The 20,733-nt window shown below is 36.6% G+C and overlaps 3 protein-coding genes and 1 long non-coding RNA gene across 4 annotated transcripts; 2 read left to right on the top strand and 2 right to left on the bottom strand.

Moving 5' to 3' along the window:
- The first annotated feature begins 9,749 nt into the window (after window positions 1-9,749).
- On the top strand, window positions 9,750-12,642 carry Tmtc4 (Transmembrane O-mannosyltransferase targeting cadherins 4). The gene is made up of 5 exons (XM_070647624.1): window positions 9,750-9,986; window positions 10,133-10,490; window positions 10,552-10,655; window positions 10,897-11,276; window positions 11,342-12,642. The coding sequence occupies exons 1-5, from the start codon at window positions 9,834-9,836 to the stop codon at window positions 12,402-12,404; spliced, it is 2,058 nt and encodes a 685-aa protein (XP_070503725.1). The 5' UTR covers window positions 9,750-9,833; the 3' UTR covers window positions 12,405-12,642.
- A 738-nt stretch (window positions 12,643-13,380) lies between these two features.
- Window positions 13,381-15,534, bottom strand: Fic (FIC domain protein adenylyltransferase). The gene is made up of 3 exons (XM_070647418.1): window positions 14,657-15,534; window positions 14,027-14,371; window positions 13,381-13,968 (listed from the first exon to the last, which is right to left on the bottom strand). Exons 1-3 carry the CDS (start codon window positions 15,448-15,450, stop codon window positions 13,740-13,742), a joined length of 1,368 nt encoding a protein of 455 aa, XP_070503519.1. The 5' UTR covers window positions 15,451-15,534; the 3' UTR covers window positions 13,381-13,739.
- Window positions 15,535-15,854: 320 nt separating this feature from the next.
- LOC139096351 (uncharacterized) lies at window positions 15,855-18,126 on the top strand. The gene is made up of 4 exons (XM_070648052.1): window positions 15,855-16,307; window positions 16,576-16,747; window positions 17,085-17,381; window positions 17,651-18,126. Exons 1-4 carry the CDS (start codon window positions 15,931-15,933, stop codon window positions 18,047-18,049), a joined length of 1,245 nt encoding a protein of 414 aa, XP_070504153.1. The 5' UTR covers window positions 15,855-15,930; the 3' UTR covers window positions 18,050-18,126.
- LOC139096361 (uncharacterized) lies at window positions 18,106-19,695 on the bottom strand. Its single transcript, XR_011544966.1, has 2 exons — window positions 19,558-19,695; window positions 18,106-19,486 (listed from the first exon to the last, which is right to left on the bottom strand). It is a non-coding gene; the product is annotated as an uncharacterized lncRNA (long non-coding RNA).
- Window positions 19,696-20,733: the final 1,038 nt, after the last annotated feature.

Here is a 20,733-nt window from a genome sequence, read left to right as displayed (position 1 = left end):
AAGCTGTCCAATTTCATCAGATTACGTGTTTTTGGTGAGCAGATTCAGACACCAGCTCTAAATGTCATCACGACATTCTTTGGACTAGCTCAATACAAAGTTCCAATCAATGATATTGCTCGCTTTATTCTCATCAACTTTGTCCTTTTTTGTTTAATTTTTCGGACCTGCTATCAAAGTAAATTGTTTGAATTTATGACAAGTGAGCCAAGACGTCCACCGCCTAAAACCATTGCTGAATTGAAGAATAAAAGCTACACAGTGTATTCCTTAATTGAAGGAAAATACCTAGATTTATTGCTAGAAAATGAAAGGCATTTATGGTGAGTATTTACGTCTGTTAATCACAAATTGGTAAATTGATCCAAAATCCAGTATCAGACCGGCGTTACTCTGACTTGAAGGTAGATTCAGGGTCATTCCAAGCCGACATGACTATAGCATTAAGTCAGAGTCACTCTAGCATCAAGCCAGAGTCAAACCAACCAGATGTCAGATTTTGGATCGATTTACCTCCTTATTCTATTCAGTCATTGACCTATCCTAATTTTCGCAGGCCAACAGTCATTCCAATTGACGGTGACTTGTTTTTTGTACAATTTTCGGCACAATCGAGCAACGCAACTGCCAGGATTGCATTCATATCATCTTCAATTGTGTATAAATTAGCCAAACGGTGGTTCGAGAATGCCTCAAATTGGCATCAATTACCAGATTATTCACTACAAGTCAGTCAATCTGGAATTGGATTTCGTCCAAATAATTTTTTCTTTGAAAATTTTAATAAAATCATTCAGCAGCTGACACCATCTGGAATACTTGAATCTCTGATTGAGAGATGCTTCCGCAGGGAACGAAAACTTGTTAAGAAAAAGAACTGGTCAGTCTTGACATACGATCGACTTAAATTTGGATTTACCATTTGGCTTGGATGTTGTGCATTGTCTGTGATTGGGCTGCTTGGTGAAATGGTAGTTTGGACATTGAGAAGAGCTGTTGAAAGTTTGTGGAAAAAGGTTACAATTAAGAATGAAAAGGTGGAACAAAAATATGCAAAAATTCATCCTAAAGCTGAGGATGAAGTTGAGATTCAAGGATATCCAAAGGACCAAACTGTTTTTCACAGGATTTTTAAGAACAATTCTGAGGATTTTAGCTGTATCAGTGAAGATGTTGTCGATACGGAGGTGAAGGAGACAGTAACGGTAGAACTTGATAATGAAGAAGGTTTGAATGTGCTTTGTGACATGCTCCTTAAGAAATCTAAATAGTTGAGTAGATAAGAGCACTTGAGGGGTAGTTAAACTGGACGGTCAAATGGTATCAAAGGACTAAATGGTAGAGGTTTGGCCTTACGTTTTAAATTGACCAATATATCGATTCCTGCCTCATAGACTGTCTTAGAATGGCGGAGAAGGATCTAAAAATCGATTTTTCACGTCTTACTCTTATTCATTGTTCTATAATTATGTCAATTTATCTTCATATTTAAGAGCGTGTTACTCGAACTTAGTAACATAAATGGCCTTGCTTTACAGACCCCAATTCTGCACGCGTGTCCAATCTTAAATCAAAATAATAATTGATGTTTTCTTCCTTATGATATTCAATAATAAAGTGACGCATTTGAAGCTATAAATATGAAAGACTTTAACTTACATTTTCAGTTACAAGTCAGAAGCTAATAAGCAATGAAATTGACAAATTTGGTTCATTTTTTGATCATTTTTAGAACATTTGGTGAACAAAATACAAAATTAGTGATGCAAAGTGTTGAAGATTATGATTTTATTCAAGGAATTATGGACGTGATTGATGAATTTCTACTAAAATTCAATATTCTATTTGATGTTATAATTATTAAGGACAATTCCAGTGACTTTCACAATGAAATTCTATCAAAAGTCATCAACATTAATTCATATTATTTAACGACATTTGACATTGTGGATTTAATGAAGGAGAAGAAATTCTTCGTCTCTAGATCATGTCTATTTCTAACCAACACATGCGATGGACTAGCTACAATTCACTATCGTGGATTTTTGAGGAATCAATATGCAAAAAAGTTAAGATTCTTAACATATATCCATAAATGTCAAATGAATATCATTGAGGATAATCTGGATGAAATATTTTATACAAAACACATCGATTACCATCCAGGAACGATTGAGATTTTTGAGTATATTCTCATCAATACCTTTTTTCATCTCTATCTTGTGACTGTCGAATGGTACACAGAAGAAGCATGCAATAAGCCACAACTAATAATTCTCAATTCATTCAATAAAATCACACAAAAATGGGCAAAAAAATTGGAAAATTATGAAAAATTCCAAAATTATCACAACTGTACACTTCGTCTGGGTGTTCAAAGTATAACTTTAGCACCAAGGGGTATTTGTTGGGGTTTTATGTACACTGAAGGACAATCAGCTCTTAAACCTTGGGGCTTAATACCCGATTTATTTAAAATCTTATCAGAAAAGTTCAATTTTCGTCCTGCATTCGTTATGCTTAAAGATGAACTTTTACTTTTGAATGATGTAAATGTTTACTTCCTTGTTATAAGAATTGCATCCCTAGCAGACGAATTTTGGTACCATATGACATCGCCATTTTTAGAGGCTAAGGATATTGTCATTACAACACCAGGAGAACGTTTTACGCCTTATGAGAAGCTATGGTTGCCATTTGATGACATGACATGGAGTTTGTTGCTGTTGACATTCTCAACGGCATTTATATCCATCTTGGTCACAAATCAGTTGCCGAAATTCATCAAATTACGTGTTTTTGGTGAGCAGATTCAGACACCAATTCTTAATGTCCTCACGACTTTTTTTGGACTAGCTCAATACAAGGTTCCAATCAACAACATTGCACGCTTTATGCTCATCAACTTTGTACTGTTCTGTTTAATTTTTCGGACCTGCTATCAAAGTAAATTATTTGAATTTATGACAAGTGAGCCAAGACGTCCACCGCCTAAAACCATTGCTGATTTGAAGAATAAAAGCTACACAGTGTATTCCTCAATTGATGTGACATACGTAGAAAAATTATTAGAAGATGAAAAGCATTTATGGTGAGTATTTACGTCTGTTAATAATTTAAGGCTGTCTAAATAATCCTCGAGACCTCAAATAGCAAAAATTGGGTAATTAGTCCAATATCCGGTATCAGGCTGTCGCTATTCTGACTTGAAGCCGATTTCAGCTTCACCCCAGGTCGGCATGACTCTAGTATTAAGTCAGAGTCATTCTAACATCAAGTCAGAGTCACTCTAGCACTCAAGCCAACCTGATGTCAGATTTTGGATCAATTAACCTACTTGTGCTATTCAAATTGACTTCAACAAGCTTTTTAGTAGACCCCTAATGTGTCATTGACCTTTCCTATTTGTCTTAGGCCTAAAATTCAAGATATTAACATTACAACTTTTTCGAAACTTATTGAGTCTCAAAGGAACAACGTTTCAGCCAAGATTTCACTAATAACAACTTTAATGACTTATAAATCATTTATGAGCAATAAGGATGAAAAAATAGATTGGCAAAAATTACCAGATTATTCACTACAAGTCAGTCAATCAGGATTTGGTTTTGTACCAAATAATTACTTTTTTGATAATGTCAATAAAATTGTTCAGCAATTGAAACCGTCTGGAATACTTGAATCATTGATCGAGAGATGTTTGGGAAACAAGGCAAAGCATTTGAGGAAGAAGCACTGGTCTGTCTTGACGATGGATCGACTTAGTTTTGGATTTACTATTTGGCTTGGATTTTGTGTCATTTCATTGATTGGGCTGCTTGCTGAAATGGTATTTTGGATATTAAGGCGAGCTGTTGAAGATTTGTGGAAAAAGATTGCAATTAAGTATGAAAAAATGGAACCAAAGTATGCAAAAATTCATCCTAAAGCTGATAAAGTTGAGGTTCAAGGATATCCAAAGGACCAAAATGTATTTCGTGTCATTTCCAAGAAGACTTCTAAGGACTCAAGCTGTATCAGCGGAGATGTTGTCGATACTAAGGTCAAACAGACAGTAAAATTTGAGTCAAAGGATTCTCAAACTTAAGTGGCAAGTGGGACAGCTTGTAAATTGATTCTAGGTATTACAATGTTGGATATAGAGGAGGAGATGACTCGACCTTAGTAACATAAATGACCTTGCTTACCACACTTAATTCTGTACGTGCTACATATCTTAAATCAAGTAATTACGGCTTTCTTCTTATAAAATTGTAAAATTATGATATCTGGATATAATCAGTCTGTGATCGAAGCTATAAATATGAAAAGCAATGACTTATACTTTCCAGTAACAAGTCAGCAATGAAACTGACAGTTTTACTTCATTTTTTGATCATTTTTGTAGCTTTTAGTGAGCAAAAGTCAGATTTATTGATTAAAAATATTGAAAATTTTGACTTTTCGAAGGCATTAAGTGACGTAATTGATGAATTTCTAATAAAATTTAATATTGTCTTTGATGTTACAATTATTAAGGAAGAAGCTATTGAATATCACAATGAAATTTTATCAAAAGTCATCAAAATTAATTCATATTATTTAAGTACATTTGACATTGTGGATTTAAGGAAGAAGGCACAATTTGTCGTCTATAGATCATGTCTATTCCTAACCAGCTCATGTGAAGCACTATCTAACATTCATTATCGTGGATTTTTAAGCAATCAATATGCTAAAAAGTTGATATTTTTGACATATGTCGAGTCATGTCCATTAAGCTACTTAAAAAATCATATCAGCAGTATAATTCACACACAAAGGCTTACTTACGGTCGTGGAACTATAGAGGTATTTGAGTTCATTCTCATCAATGACATTGACTTCCTTCATCTTACGTCAATTGAGTGGTTCACAGAAGAAGCTTGCAATAAGCCACAACTTAAAGTCCTTAATTCATTCAATAAAATCACACAAAAATGGACAAAAAAGTTGAAAAATTACGAAAAATTTCAAAATTATCACAACTGTGAGCTTTTTATGGGTCTGCAAAGATTAAAGTCATCTAGTGCTGGCGACTGCTATGGCTTTGTATACAGTCATAAAAATTTAAGACGAACTTTTGGAATAATACCAAAATTATTTAAAATTTTATCAAATAAGCTCAATTATCAGCCTTACGTCATTGTTTTAGAAAAGGAAGCAGTAAATGTCAGCGTATTTTTTGTAATGACACGATTGTCGACCATAACTGATCATGATTGGATGCACATGACGTCAACATTTTTAGAGACAGAGGACGTTGTTCTTACAACCCCTGGAGAGCTTTATACGCCTTATGAGAAGCTATGGCTGCCATTTGATGACATGACATGGATTTTGTTGCTGTTTACATTCATGACTGCATTTACAGCCATTTTTATCACAAATCAGTTGTCTATTTTCATCAGATTACGTGTCATTGGTGAGAATATTCAGACACCAACGCTTAATGTCATCACGACATTCTTTGGATATGCTCAATACAAAGTTCCGATCAACAGCATTGCACGCTTTATTCTCATCAACTTTGTCCTCTTCTGTTTAATTTTTCGGACCTGCTATCAAAGTAAATTATTTGAATTTATGACAAGTGAGCCAAGACGTCCACCACCTAATACCATTGTTGAATTGAAGAACAGAAGCTACACAGTGTATTCAATAACTGGAACTAACATCGTTGAACAATTGATAGAACACGAAAAGCATTTATGGTGAGTATCTGCTCGAAAACTAGCTTTGAGGATGCATTCGAGAGCTTAAGTATACCCGATGAGCATCTCTGCTCTCGAGAGCATTCGCCATGCCTGCTAGTGTCAGTCAGCTATCTGAAAATTATCCAAAAATTTATTAATTCCATTTCAGGCCCGAAGTCAATGCAATTAAGGAAGAAGATTATCCAAAATTCTTTTTTCAGTCCAACAATGCCTCAGCTAAGATTGCAATCATCACAACGTCCATGATATTGAAGTCATACGAACGGAATTGGGATCAAACGACAAAATGGCATCGCATACCAAATTATTCACTTCAAGTCAGTCAATCTGGATTTGGTTTTGTGCCTAACAACTTCTTCTTGGAAAATGTCAACAAAATTATTCAGCAGCTAATTCCAACTGGACTTATTTCATATCATATTGAGTATTGTTTCAGATATCCACAAAAATATTTGAGGAAAAAGCACTGGACTGTTTTGACAATTGATCGACTTAGTTTTGGACTTAACATTTGGATTGGATTTTGTGTCATTTCCGTGATTGCGCTGTTTGGTGAGATGGTATTTTGGACATTAAGACGTGCCATTGAAGAAAATTTTGGAAATAAAACTGAAAAATCAAAACAAAAATTTGCTAAAATTCATCCTAAAGCTGATGAAGTGGAGATTCAAGGATATCCAAAGGATGAAGATTTATTTCGAATGATTAAGAGAATATCAAAGGAACAGATTGACAGAATTGAGGCTGAACTGTTTGATTAATCAATAAGTTAATCGGATGGACAACAAATTAGACTTGAGTATGTCCAGTTGATATAATTGATAATATAAAATAAAGAAATATCATACCCAGCCATAATCGTTTTTTTTAGGGACCCTTACATACTCTGCATCTCTTTCAGCCTGAGGGGTGTCTTACCCTTCATAATCCGGAATATCCTACACAACCCTTTTTGGGGTATCCTACTCTAACCTATCTGGGGTATCCTACCTTACAATATTCGGATTATCCTATCCTACCAAATCTGGAGTATCCTACCCTGAACTATCCTTGATATTCTGCACAACCTTATCTGTTGTATCCTACACAATCACAGAGTATAGTAGGATTACTAGAGTAGAGTTGAGAAAATTTGCTATTATAGGGTAGGGTAGGATATCCTGGGCTATTCCTTCATCATAGCGATGATTATACTTCATTGCGGCTATAAAATGTATTAAGCTTTGAATGCTATCAGTCATTAAAATGTGAATTACATCATTTTTGCTTGCTATTTTCAACTCATCTAATACATTTGAGTAAGCAGTAGTTATTAAAGTTTACATGCCCATATTGAGTCAAAAACAAATGCAGGAGTAGATGGGAAGGTGTGAGTTATACCAAACAATCCATTTCCAGTCACGACCATTTCCAAAATTCCATCCATCAAACATATTTTTCAGTTTATTTTAATAATTGTCAATAAAGTCACAATGAATTTATATAAAAATTTAATATTTCTAATTTTAGTCACACTTTTAGCCTCAAAATCAACATCAGCATTGCCTATACAATTTGCAGATGCCATTATTGACATAATTGATGTCTTTTATGTCCAACAAAACATCACATTTGATATAACAACATTTGGTGAAATATCATCAGACATTGCTGACGTCATAAGTGAAATTGGAAGTCGACAAAGTAAAATTTTAAATTTTTTACTGGATATCCGTCATGTTAGGCATATTAATCCATGGGATCTGACCTTTAATCAGTCATCTATAATTATTACTGATCGTTAGCATGTTGAGACAATTATAAGCCATGCCAGGTTCACAAATGAATTTCCAACGGACCTAAAATTTATCATTTGTCTTGAAAATGTCAATGATTTTGAGTATGAACAGCAGTTGAGGCTGAAAGAGCCAAGAATGTCACAATTTGTATACTTTTTAGCTGATCAGAAGCTGAAAATTGACTTGATGACTTACGAATATTTTGGCGGGATTAATTGCAATGAAAAGTCACTAATGGCACTAAATTCCTTCAATAAAGGAACTCAAAAATGGACAAAGGAACTGAAATTACACAAAAAGTACCAAGACTTCCAGAACTGCATCATCACCGTCAAGTCAAGTCACATTTACTACAATCGACGTCATGATGAACTGTTTACAGGATTTATATTCGATTTTATGGATTGTGTTGGAAAATTAAGAAATTTTAAGGTTCACCGACTGCCGAGTGACTTGAGCCTTAACAGCCTGCAAAAATGTAAAGTCAAATACTTCCGACGACCTGATGTATACCTGATTATAGACTCACTTCAAGGAATTATTAACGAAGATTTTCACATAACCTCAACATTCGCTGAGTCCATCAACAGCTTCATCATCACACCTGCCGAGTCCTATTCAAGCTATGAAAAGATCTTATTGCCATTTGATACCGTAACTTGGTGGATGATCTCATTCACCTTCATATCAGCATTTGCTGTCATTTTTATCATCAATTGTACGTCAATATCAAAGAAAAACATCCTTTATGGACTAAACATCAAAATGCCTGCCCTAAATGTCGCAAGAATATTTTTTGGAATTTCATTGACACAAACACCAAAAGAGTCATTTCCAAGGATTATTGTTGTTGTATTTACATTTTACTGTCTAGTTATTAGGACAGCATATCAAGGTGTATTCTATGAAATGATTACAACAGACATGAGGCGGGACTTGCCATTGACAATTGATGATCTATTTGTGAGGAATTATACAATTTATGTACAAAATGGTTATGGTGGACCAGAGCATTTTGTTGAGACTGTAAGGAAGATGAATGGGTGAGTGTTGGGTTATGGAATTGAGGGTTTAAGGAAAGCTATGGCATGAGTCTGTAGTCAGTAGCTGAAATGCGCCCCGGGGTACATTAGGGCATCAAACCTTGATCTTCCAGAGTCAATAGCTAGGCTACGCCCCGGGGTATGTCCAAAAACTCAAACTTTGCTCCCCAAACCCCAAAAATACCAAAATCCTCACTAAAATCCTCAAACTCTTCATTCCAGTTCCCTCAAAAACATCATCAGAATCAAAGGCTTCGCATTTCTCACGGAAGTCCTCTGCTCAGAATTCTTCACTGGATCATCAAAAAAGGCAGCATTTGCAGACCAGTTTACCCTCGGATACAGTGCAGCAATGTGCAACAAAATGCCATTAATACTCAAAGAAATCTACATGACGTCATCAATGGGAATCACCGTACCAAGAAACAATTTTTTATACCAATCAATTGAAGAGACAATGCAACGTCTAATTCCAGCTGGAATACCACAATATTTATGGATGTATCATTATCAATATTTTTATCGTATTCCACAATATAAGGAATTAAGTATTAAGCCACCACATCTGCTTACTTGGAATGAATTGTCATTTGGATTTGTTTTGTGGTTGGGATCATGTGGAGTTGCTGTTGTGTGTTTTGTGGGGGAATGGGTTAGGTTTTTTGTTTTTGGAATGTTTAGTGGTAATAAGAGAATTGTTGGGCATAGTTTGAAATTTAGGAGAATTGAGAAGGCTTAAGATTCATGTGCGGGAGGCATAATCAGGGTAAGGTAATAGGTTGTCCCACAGGATGACCCACTGGGTGACCTACAGGATAACTTACAGTGTGACCTACAGGGTGATCTACAGGGTGACCAACAGGGTAACCTACAGGATGACCTACAGGGTGACCTACAATGTGAACTACAGGGTGACCCACAGGATGACCCACAACGTGACCTATAGGATGACCTACAGGGTGACCTACAGGATGACCTACATGGTGACAGACAAGATGATCCACAGGGTGACTCACAACCCCTTCTTTTTGGACAAAATTCGTTAATTTTTCAGGAATTTTTCAAGAACAAAATTCAAAAAATAAAACAAAAATTCTTAAAAAAACCGTTAAAATTCAAAAACTTCAATTTTCGAACAAAGCGCTTTTCAACTTTTTCCATTCCAATTCCTCTTCAACTCACAAAACCGGGCATGTCAATAACAAAAGAAAAAGTAAAAATTCCATAGCACAAAATCAAAAAAAGACTCAAATTTAATTTTTATTATTTTATTTGCTATGCGATTATTGTACAAATATTTAATAATAATTTGCATTAATTTAATTTGTTACTATCAATCGATAGACGGTGATTTTGTGTTTGATGACTCAGTGGCTATACTCAAAAATCGTGATGTTTATGAGGGTGAATTTGATAGGAAAACAATTGAGGTAAATGATTTTGAGGATTATTGAATGAAAATGGTGAATTTTTGAGGATCTGCTGCATGTCTACCTGAAGGGTTACCCATCAGAACCTGAATAAAGCTTCAGATGCAGTTTTGGTTCCTAAAATCCATTTTTCCCAATTCTTTCAGAACATTTTCATCTACAATGACTTCTGGGGCAATAACATAACTAAGAAGGACTCCCACAAGAGCTACCGACCACTCACAATACTCACATTCCTAATTGAACGTCATCTAAATGATGGACTCGACAGTCATTCCATGAAACTCGTTAATCTCATCATTCACATTGTCAATTGTTGTCTACTTTTAAATTTTCTACAAGCAGTATTAAGCAGCCGTAAAATGGCATTTATAGCTACAGTTCTGTTCTGTGTTCATCCAATTCACACCGAAAGTGTTTGTGGAATTGTCTCGAGGTCCGACTTGATGGCCTGTTTTGTATTTTTATTATGTGGAATTTTCTATTTTTATGTCTTTCATAAAGGTGAGTTTGAGACTTAATAATGCCTAATCTTATGCTGATCAAGTGTTTTTGCCAATTCCAGACAGTACTGCTATACATTTTAGTCATTCACTCATCTATTTGATAATCATAGGATTAATGTCATTTATAGGAATTTTATTCAAAGAAAATGCGGTCACGATTATGGTAAGGAACAAGTAGACCTCGACTAGACTTCGACTAGACCTCGACTAGGCCTCGACTAGACCTCGACTAGACCTCGACTAGACCTCGACTAGACCTCGACTAGACCTCGACTAGACCTCGACTAGACCTCGACTAGACCTCGACTAGACCTCGACTTGACCTCGACTAGACCTCGACTAGACTTCGACTAGACCGAGACTCAATTTTCCAAGCCTTTTAATCCCCTAACATCTCCTTACAGCCAACCCTTGCCGCACTCGATATAGCTAGAAACCTAAAATCATCAAAAAAATTATCAATCTGCTTCCGATTAGCTTTAATGTTCGTCTTTACATCACTCATTGTCGTCTTTCGTTTATGGATGCAAAATTTTACAACGCCTGAATTTAGAGTCGAAGATAATCCAATTGCAGCTACTGATGACCAAATGACGAGAATATTGAGTCAAAATTTTTTATATTGCTTTAATTTCTACCTTTTATTGATGCCTGATTGGTTGAGTTTTGACTGGAGTTTTGATAGTATTGAGAGGATTGAGGGCATCCAGGATGTGAGGATGATTGGAATTGTGGCATTTTATGGAATGTTGGGAGCATTGGTTGTAAGGAGTTTCAGGAACAGGTAAGAATAAATCAAATGTGCCTTCCTAGTTACACCTGGAAGTTCAAAATTCCCTTTAATTTCAGAAAAATCATGGCAGCCTTAGTCCTACTGATTGTGCCATTTACACCAGCCTTAGGAATCATAAAAGTCGGCTTCGTAATAGCCGAGCGGATCCTTTACATCCCATCAATTGGATTTTCAATTCTCATCGCAATTGGAGCCAAAAAGCTCATCGAAAACATCAAGTATCTTCGACCATACCTTTACATGTTCATAACACTCGTAATCATCATTCACAGCATGAAAACATACACAAGAAGCCTTGATTGGCGAACTGAAAGTCAACTTTTCTTCTCAGCCTTAAAAGTTGTACCAAAAAATGCCAAAGTTTATTACAACATTGCCAGAATCTCATCAGAACATAAGCAGATTGACATGTCGGTCAAATTCTATCGATATGCAATCAGACTGCATCCAAACTACGAGTCAGCACACATGAATCTCGGCAATCTTTATCGTGAATTGAATGAATTTGAAAAGGCAAAATTTCATCTTAAAAAAGCTGTGGAAATCCTCGAAGAATTTCCAACGGCATGGATGAATTTGGGAATTGTTCAGGCAGTCTTAAAGGACTTTGAGTCGAGTGAGCGGAGCTACTTAAAGGCACTGTCATATCGTAAGAATTATGCGAACTGCTACTATAATATGGGCAATTTATACATCGAAATGAAGAACTCAACAGCAGCAATTGAGCATTGGAAGCGTGCAATAACAATCAATCCAGGACATCGTAAGGCATGGTCAAATATTTTGGCATTTTATGACAATCAACGTAATAATCATGAGAATGTCTTGAAATATTCAGAAATTGCATTGACTTATCTGCCAAATGACACAAACATTCTATTCTCAAGGGCCAATACGTTCGGTAAAATGGCAAAGTATGAAGAAGCTGAGAGGATTTTTAAGCAAATTATCGAAGCTGAGCCAAAAAAGTCAATATTTTATGCAAATTTGGGTGTTTTGTATCATCGATGGGGCAAGAAGGAACTGGCTAAAAAGTATTATCAATCAGCATTGGCACTTGATGCGTCATTAAAGAATGCTCAGAGTAATTTGATGAAATTGCAAGGATTTGGAGAGTAGTGATGGAGTCTGGAGGATATGCAGCATGGAGAGATGGGGGTTTGACCCCCTGAATACACCCTTGCCTCATTGGAATCATTCGAAATTTTACAGTATTTCACATTTAAGGACTCAATTTGATATTAATTACGAATATATACTCGACGATACTCGATACTTATTTTTACTAGATATTTAAGGATATTCAACTTTTTTGTATGTAGTATTCAAAGCAGCAATAAACAATTTTGAATCAAAATTTTAACCATGTTACATTGGCAAGTCATTCGAAGCTCATAAGGGTCCATTGGAGTCCATTGTGGTCCATTGGAGTCCATCGTGGTCCATAGAAGTCCATACGGGGTTCATTGGAGACAATAGGGGTCCATTGGAGTCCATAAAGGTCGATTGGAGTCCATAAAGGTCGATTGGAGTCCATAAAGGTCCATTGGAGTCCATAGGGGTCCATTGAAGTCCATACGGGGTCCATTGGAGTCCATACGGGGTCCATTGGAGTCCATACGGGGTCCATTGGAGTCCATACGGGGTTCATTGGAGTCCATACGGGGTTCATTGGAGTCCATACGGGGTCCATTGGAGTCCATACGGGGTCCATTGGAGTCCATACGGGGTCCATTGGAGTCCATACGGGGTCCATTGGAGTCCATACGGGGTCCATTGGAGTCCATACGGGGTCCATTGGAGTCCATACGGGTCCATTGGAGTCCATAGGGGTCCATTGGAGTCCATACGGGGTCCATTGGAGTCCATACGGGGTCCATTGGAGTCCATACGGGGTCCATTGGAGTCCATACGGGGTCCATTGGAGTCCATACGGGGTCCATTGTAATCCATAGGGGTTCATTGGAATTCAAAGGGGTCCATTGGAAGTGCACTTAACCCTAGAAAAGTGAAAAATTGTTTCCAAATCCTAGTGAGAGATGGGAAGAGTGACCCTGCCCACCTCTAACACCTCCTTGTTCATTTTAAACAGCAGTTTTGTATGTCATCTTTTAAATTTCACTAAATTTTATTCGAACAAAAAATAAATATGGAATTTCATATAAAATTAATAACATAATAACAGGAACGTAAAAGGGAAATACAATAACTCTATATGTACAAAATAGTCAGGGGTCACTCACTAATGCTAATGTCAACCTTCATGTCAATCAGTCAACGACCCCCAAATTTTAAGAAAATCTTTATATCACATTTCAATTCTTGTGCATTAGAGCTGAACATCACAAAACTTTTAGTTTTTATCAACTCTGGGAACTAGAAAAGGTCCTGCAAACTACAAATTTATCCTAACTACATCCACATAAAGCTCATCAACATCCATGTCAGCCACAATCATAATCTTATGGCTTCACCGCCTGATCCGGAATTTTCATCATCTAATATCAATGCGGAATGTTCATCGATTGTCTCTTTTTCAGCTAATAATGGAACTTGATATGGCAGTTCACTGGTTGCCCAAAGGTACAAGTCGAGTGTCTTCTCGGTACACTCAGCAATGAATCGTATAAATGGCCGGATGTCACCTTCGTTGGCCATTTGGAGGTAGTTGTAGTATTGAAGCCTTAAAAGAAATTGAATATTTAAGGTCAGTTCCTTTACAAGTCACTCATTATGCTCACCTTTGCTGCTTCTGAATAACAACAGGCGGAAATCCATATCTCATCAATATTGTATTCATCAACAGCCTTGATGTTCGTCCATTTCCATCACTAAATGGATGTATATGCACCAGCTTATAATGTGCAATTGCTGCTTGCTTCACTGGATGTAAATCGTTTGTATAATCGGAATTCAGCCATTGTAGAAAGTCGTCCATAAGCATGTTCAGTTGTGATGGCTTCGGTGGTATGTGTGAACCAACATAGACCTGATTCCGTCTAAACATTCCACCTTCGATTGGATCTACGTGACCTAGGACTCGCTTGTGAATTTCGAGGATGTCGTTGAGGGTTAAAATTTCACTTCTGGAAATGAAAGAGAATTGGAGATTATAGTAAGTGATGTGGAGTTTTTAATGGGGGTGTGGGGACGGCTGCTGGGTAGAGCCAGGGGAAAGAGTCTGGATAGAGTCAGGAGGAAGGGACTGGGCAAAGTCAAAAGGGGAATTGAGTAGAATCAGGGGAATGGGACTGAGTAGGGCAAGGGCAACCAGGGCAAGGGAACTGGGTAGAGCCAGATGAGGGGTACTGGGTAGATCTAGATGATTTGCATTTTAAGGACCATCCCCAAATCCCTCACATCCTACTTACTTAACAAGCGTCGCATTAACATATTTCATAGCCGAATCCAGTCCAAGAATCTCATTATGCTCCTCAACACTTCTGCCACTAACAGCCATATGTGTCTCAAGTACTGATCTAGTCTCAGCTAATGTCATACTGTTGCCCTCAATACCACAGGAATGATAAATATGTAGAATGTATGCCTCTTTTGTAGCTCGCTTCATTGCCGCACTTCTGGCATCAACTTGTGACAGTAAATCACGTTTTTCGTCCAGTCGACGGAGTCGTTCCTCATCGATTGACTGAACGACGGCTGCTGTCTTGTGACGTCTTTCCAGTGCACGCTCGTAATTTGGATCGAAAGATATTGCGCGGTGGTAAAAATGATCAGCTTTAATTATGTCACGTTCCTCTAAAAATAGACCGAATTCGGTTAAAATTCGTGGATTATTTGGCGCTAAGGACAGCGAATGTTGAAAGACTTTGTAGGCTTTGTCAAATTTTCCAGCCTTTTTTAGTTCCATTGCAGCTTTTAAGTTAATTTCCGCCTCCAAATTATTTTCTTCAATTTTTTTAATTTTCTTGACTTTTCCCGGAACTTCAAATCTTAGTGGATCGTAATTAATCTGCAGCTCATGCTCCCGCGGCAGCAAAAACTTTGTTGGCGGTTTTTTGATGTAATTTAACAAAATAAATATCAATATTGAAAGTCCACATATGATGATTGCTAAAATTATTGATTTCTTTCGTTTTGGATATAAATTTTCACTTAGCAGTTCCGTCATTGTGTCCACAACATTCTTAACTTCCGTTTCACTCATGATTTTATCACATTTGGTATGAAAAACTTAAATATTGACTTTTTTTGTGACTTTTTTTATGTCTTAAATACTGAATCAGCTGTAATTGTGGAATGTCAAGTTTGACTTGTTTGGATGGAAACTTTTGAGGTATTCGAACATGCGAAAAGGAGTAATGGCTGGCATGCATGCTAGCATGGGGTCGCATGGAGTCGCATGGAATGGTAATTCTAATTGGAATGAGATATCTAAAAGCCTGAATGTGGTCTAAAGTTCGGGTGCCTATTTAATGCCTTTATTGAGGGATTATGGACAATATCACTTATTATCACATATAGCACAAGAGAGTGCCATGCATAGACATTCTCACTCACACATTCGCTAATTCCGCTCATTTCCAAAAGTCAACGAGATTAATTTTTACCAACATTCAGTCTGTGTCGTCGTCTCTTGACTGTACATTGTAATATTGTCAACTTAATTCCCAAAAATCACAAAAAAATGGACGCTCTAGACTTCACCAAGGAAATCCCATCCTGGCTGGATCAAAACCTTTTCGACACAGCCATCCGATCCTTTGAAGCCGATCCAAATGCAAAAGTAAACAATTTTGACATAAAACCGGCTACAAAACCGGGTGAAAATTTTGCAAGTGCTGTTTTTCGTGCGACAATAAAATTCACATCCAAGTACCAAAAAGACGAGCAGGAAGTGTCGGTGATCATTAAGACACAACCGGTAAATGTTGATTTACCGAATATGGATCATCTTAAAGATCCAACGCTGTTTAGGAATGAAATTGGTGTTTATACAAATGTGCTGGAGAAGATGCAAGAGTTGATAACATCTGTTGGATATACGGATATCATGTGTCCTAGGTATGTGTGGGATAAGAGATGTTGCAGGTCCATAAGTGTCCTAAACCCCCCATAAGTCTCTTTTGAAGTAGCTAGACAATTTTATCCGACCTCAGACTTAACTTTCACTCAATTCTTATCACCAACAATTTTCCAATCACCAGTTCCTTATCACATACCCAATTGTTATGTCACAGAATCCAATCAAATTTCTTATCAAACAATTCAAAACTTAATCATTAAGATATTGCAATTCTGGTAAATTTATGACTCACTTTCCATTTTGTAGACTTGTTTATCAAACAATGACACCAAAGCCGGTGATTATTCTTGAGGATGTAACATCGTCTGGATATGATACAGCATTTAAGACAATGCATGATGATTTTGAAATTTCTAAAAGAATTGTAAGACGATTGGCGAAATTTCATGCTGCAAGCTTTTATCTACAGGATGAACAGGTTTGTGGAGTAATTGATGACGGACTCTAATAGGGAAAGAAAGTGCTTTTGAGGGTTTGATGACCTAGAATGTGTTAGATGGGCATTGGTATCAGCTAACATTTTAATTGAAAGCATGCAATTTGTCTGTTAGGGTTTGTGGTTTGAAGGTTGATGGGAGAAGGATGGGGAAGGATGGAGGGAAGAATGGAGGGAAGGATGGAGGGAAGCATGGAGGGAAGCATGGAGGGAAACATGGGGGGAAACATGGGGGGAAGCATGAAGGGAAGAATAGAGGGAAAGAAGGAGAGAAGGAAAAATGCTGAAATTATCCCCAATATTCTATTTTTCCCCCCAGAAAATCGATGCATCACAATTTGACACATCAATCTACAAACACGACTTCCTACTTGACTTAATGTTTACTGAAAGCTTCGACGTCATTACAGAACTTATGTCAAAATGGGAAGGCTTTCAGCAATTTGTTGAACCAATCAAAAAGTTCAAGACATGTTATGCTGAAATGGGTCTTAAATCATACACACCGACATCAGGCTCAGGTGCATTCAATGTATTAAATCATGGAGATTTTCATTTTAAGAATGTGCTGTATAAGATGACGAATGATGGTAAGGAGATTGAGGATTTTATTGCTGTGAGTATAGAGATGATGAGTTGTTGATATTGATGACTGAAAAGGGTAGTTATGCCTTTCAAGGCGTAAACGTCGACCTCCCACACCACCTGAATACTCCCTTGTCACTTGTTAATGCATATGATTGCCAGAAAGAGATGATTTAACCCTTAACCCTAACCCCTTCATGTCTAACCTCCAAAATAACTCCTATGAGTCCCAGACCCAAAATCCACCTAAAATCCCAAAAAAACCATCAAAAATTCAAAAAATCTCAATCCTCATTTTAGTACGACTATCAAATCTGCTGTTATGCATCTCCAGCCATTGACCTCGTCTACATTCTATACAATTTTGTGTCTGATGAAAACCGGTTCGCACGTTACGATGAATTTCTTGACACTTACCACAAACAATTTGTCGAAGCTCTCAAAAAATTCGGCTACCTTAATAAACCACCAACTTTACTCGACCTTCAAATTGAGATGATGAAGAATGGAAATTTACAGGCACAAATTGGAATTTTCACATTTCCGTACCTAATTCTTGATGTTAGTTCATTTACGGCTGATGATTACGCGGCTGGACCGAGGATGATTAAGATGAAGGCATTCGAAAATGAACGATATAAGAGAGTGATGAAGGAAGCACTTCCAATATTTTTAAGGAAAGGATTTTTTGGAAATTAATGTTGGCACTAGAATGTGATTTGTGGATTTAAGCAATATTTTTAAAATAATAAAGATTTTTTTGGGTATTTTTGGAATATTTTGTTTTATTTATTGGATGTACAGGATGAATTGAAGGCACATAAATGTAAATTTTGGATGATTTTTGGGTTTACAGCAGTTGAACGTCGGTTGATACTTGCCTACTAACTGGAATCATGCTCAAAATTGGAGTCTAGGTTGCTACAAAATGCTTTCCATCTGACCACATCGGTCGATGGCTCTTCGTACAGTTTTAATAGCCTAGGTTCCAAGTTTGAGCATAGTTCCAGTAAGTAGTAAGTAATGTATGCTACTTCATATTCTCTACCAGTACCCCCTTCTTCCTAGCAACGTGTGTAACATAATGATTGAATCTATATCAATATTTGACTTGTCTTAAGGACCAATAAGTGTGGATTTTAATTCATTTAAGCTAGTCTAGCTTGACATTGTATGATTTCCATGTTTACGAACCTAAGTCAATCTAGTTACCCTTAACAGACAAAAGACTTGCTTTGAAGAGCTTGTTCTACTTTAATATACTAGTTAAGCATGCTCGTGAGCTTCCTTTGGTCTCAAAAGCATGCTTTATACCCGCTAAAGTACTCAATCTTAAATCTACGAATCTACAAATCATATTACCCTCAAACTATTCCTCCTTTAAGAGCCTTAAGCTTGCTCTTTAATGGACGATAATTTGAATATTTTGAGGCATTTAAAGTTGTTTCAAAAGCTTCCAATTTTTGGGTGAAATTTTGAGATTTTGATTCCCTTTCGAGAATTTCAAGATCTACTTTAAATCCAGTAAATACTGAATTAATGCATCTTGAGTTGACTTTATTAACGAGTTTTCTGACTTCCGTTGTTGAATTTTTCACACCGTCGTAGATGCAAGCGTTCTTTTGAAGAAGTAGGAAGCTTAATTTACTCATGTGATCAAAGATGTTAGGCTCAATATGAGCAATGTCATTATCATCAAAGTCAATATATTCAATATTTGGATTAAAGTCAAAAAGACCTTCTTCGAGGACTTTAAGGAAGTTGCTGTACAAAATAAGCTCAACCAATTTTGGAAATACCTTTAAATCTTCCTGATGGACTTCCCTTAATTTACTATTTGATATTTGTACCAACTTGATATTATGAAAAAATGACTCTAAATTACGCGGGAAGTAACTGCAATGAAAAGTCCAAATAAAAATAGAATCAACATCCGCATTAGATTTGCCTCGTCTATGTCGTCCATAAACTGACTCTATTACTGCTGATTCTGGATCTCTTATTGCATCAGCGTCGTTGAACTCGCAATGATATGAATTCTTTACGACATTGAAACTGCGAATATCAAAATTACATTCAACTTCTTCTAGGGATGTTGATAGCTTCAAATTGATTCCAATCGCACAAATCACGAATCTGAGGAGAAGAAATTTAAAATTCAACTAAATTCACTTAAATTGACTATAATTGAGGTTTAGCAAATTTACAGAAGAATTTTTGCCATTTTTGTTCCTTATTTTCACTTTTATACTACTTTTTTTCTGCTGACTTTTTATAAATTTCGCTTATTCGCTTATTAGATGCACAAGACACAAACTGTCACAAATCCAGTTGAGACAACACACGATTATAGAATGAACATGAAAATGAAAATGAAGCTAATTTAAATAAAACAAAAAAAGATTACACTTAAACGTGAGCATCAATGAGAGAAAAGAGAATCTGCGGTCATCAAGGGAGTCGGTCATTTATTACTGAGCTCGAATAGTCGTATTTTGACACCCCTGTCCCTCCCTCATTGATTGAAGCTTAACAAAATCTCACTCCGCTGCACTGCTTTTTGGATAAATCTATAATTTGCTGGAACTTTTCGTGAATCTCAAGCTCACATTTGCTACGACCTTCTCGCCCATTCCCTGACTAAACCTCTTCCAACCTCCACTCCTCCTAATTTTAAGACCGTTAAGAAATAAGTGAACGATCCCCAAACGAAGTGTGACTTCTTATCTAACTTGGTTCTTCTTATTGTTTACATACTTTAAATATGGTAAAATTAGAATAATGAATAGCACACGAAGACACTAAAGTCAAAATTGATAACACTTGACAATCAAGTTGTTTTCATAATATTAAATGAGCATTTCTATGGAAATTTGATTATTTTTAAATAATAGATTTCATGTAACCTAAGACCTCTTGGCTATTCACGTGCAATGTGGTCAATTTAGCACATTTAGTCTACTTCCTTGAATATGATAAATTTTGAGAGAATAATCAAAAGTCTGAGATGCAAGACACATACAATTGACAAGTCACAGCCTATTTCAGTCGGACTAGGTCAGTGGTGGACAACCTTTTACTTTTCGGGGCATACCTTGGCACACCTTGAATGGAAGTCGGAAGTCGGAAACGGCATACTGTTCAAGGCATTTTCAGGGCCACAAAAGCAACCATAATAGTGTGCCGCGGCCCTCAGGTTGTCCACTACTGGACAATATCTATCCAAAACTACTTTTTACCGACGAATTTTACGAATCTTTATTTTTTTACATTTTTTCCACATCTTAGTACATATCTCCTTAACCTTCTTCTTAATACTAATTTCAACAATAAATGCAACAGTCGAAAAACAACAACTTCCAAGCCACATATTAAATCCAAAT

Source organism: Chironomus tepperi, unplaced genomic scaffold, assembly GCF_022539635.2.
Source record: "Chironomus tepperi strain 1889 unplaced genomic scaffold, CSIRO-AGI_Ctep_v1 contig_34, whole genome shotgun sequence".
In the NCBI taxonomy this organism is placed as follows: domain Eukaryota; kingdom Metazoa; phylum Arthropoda; class Insecta; order Diptera; family Chironomidae; genus Chironomus; species Chironomus tepperi.
The sequence above is the reverse complement of the archived record's forward strand: the minus strand, read 5'-3'. Positions and strand labels throughout refer to the sequence as shown.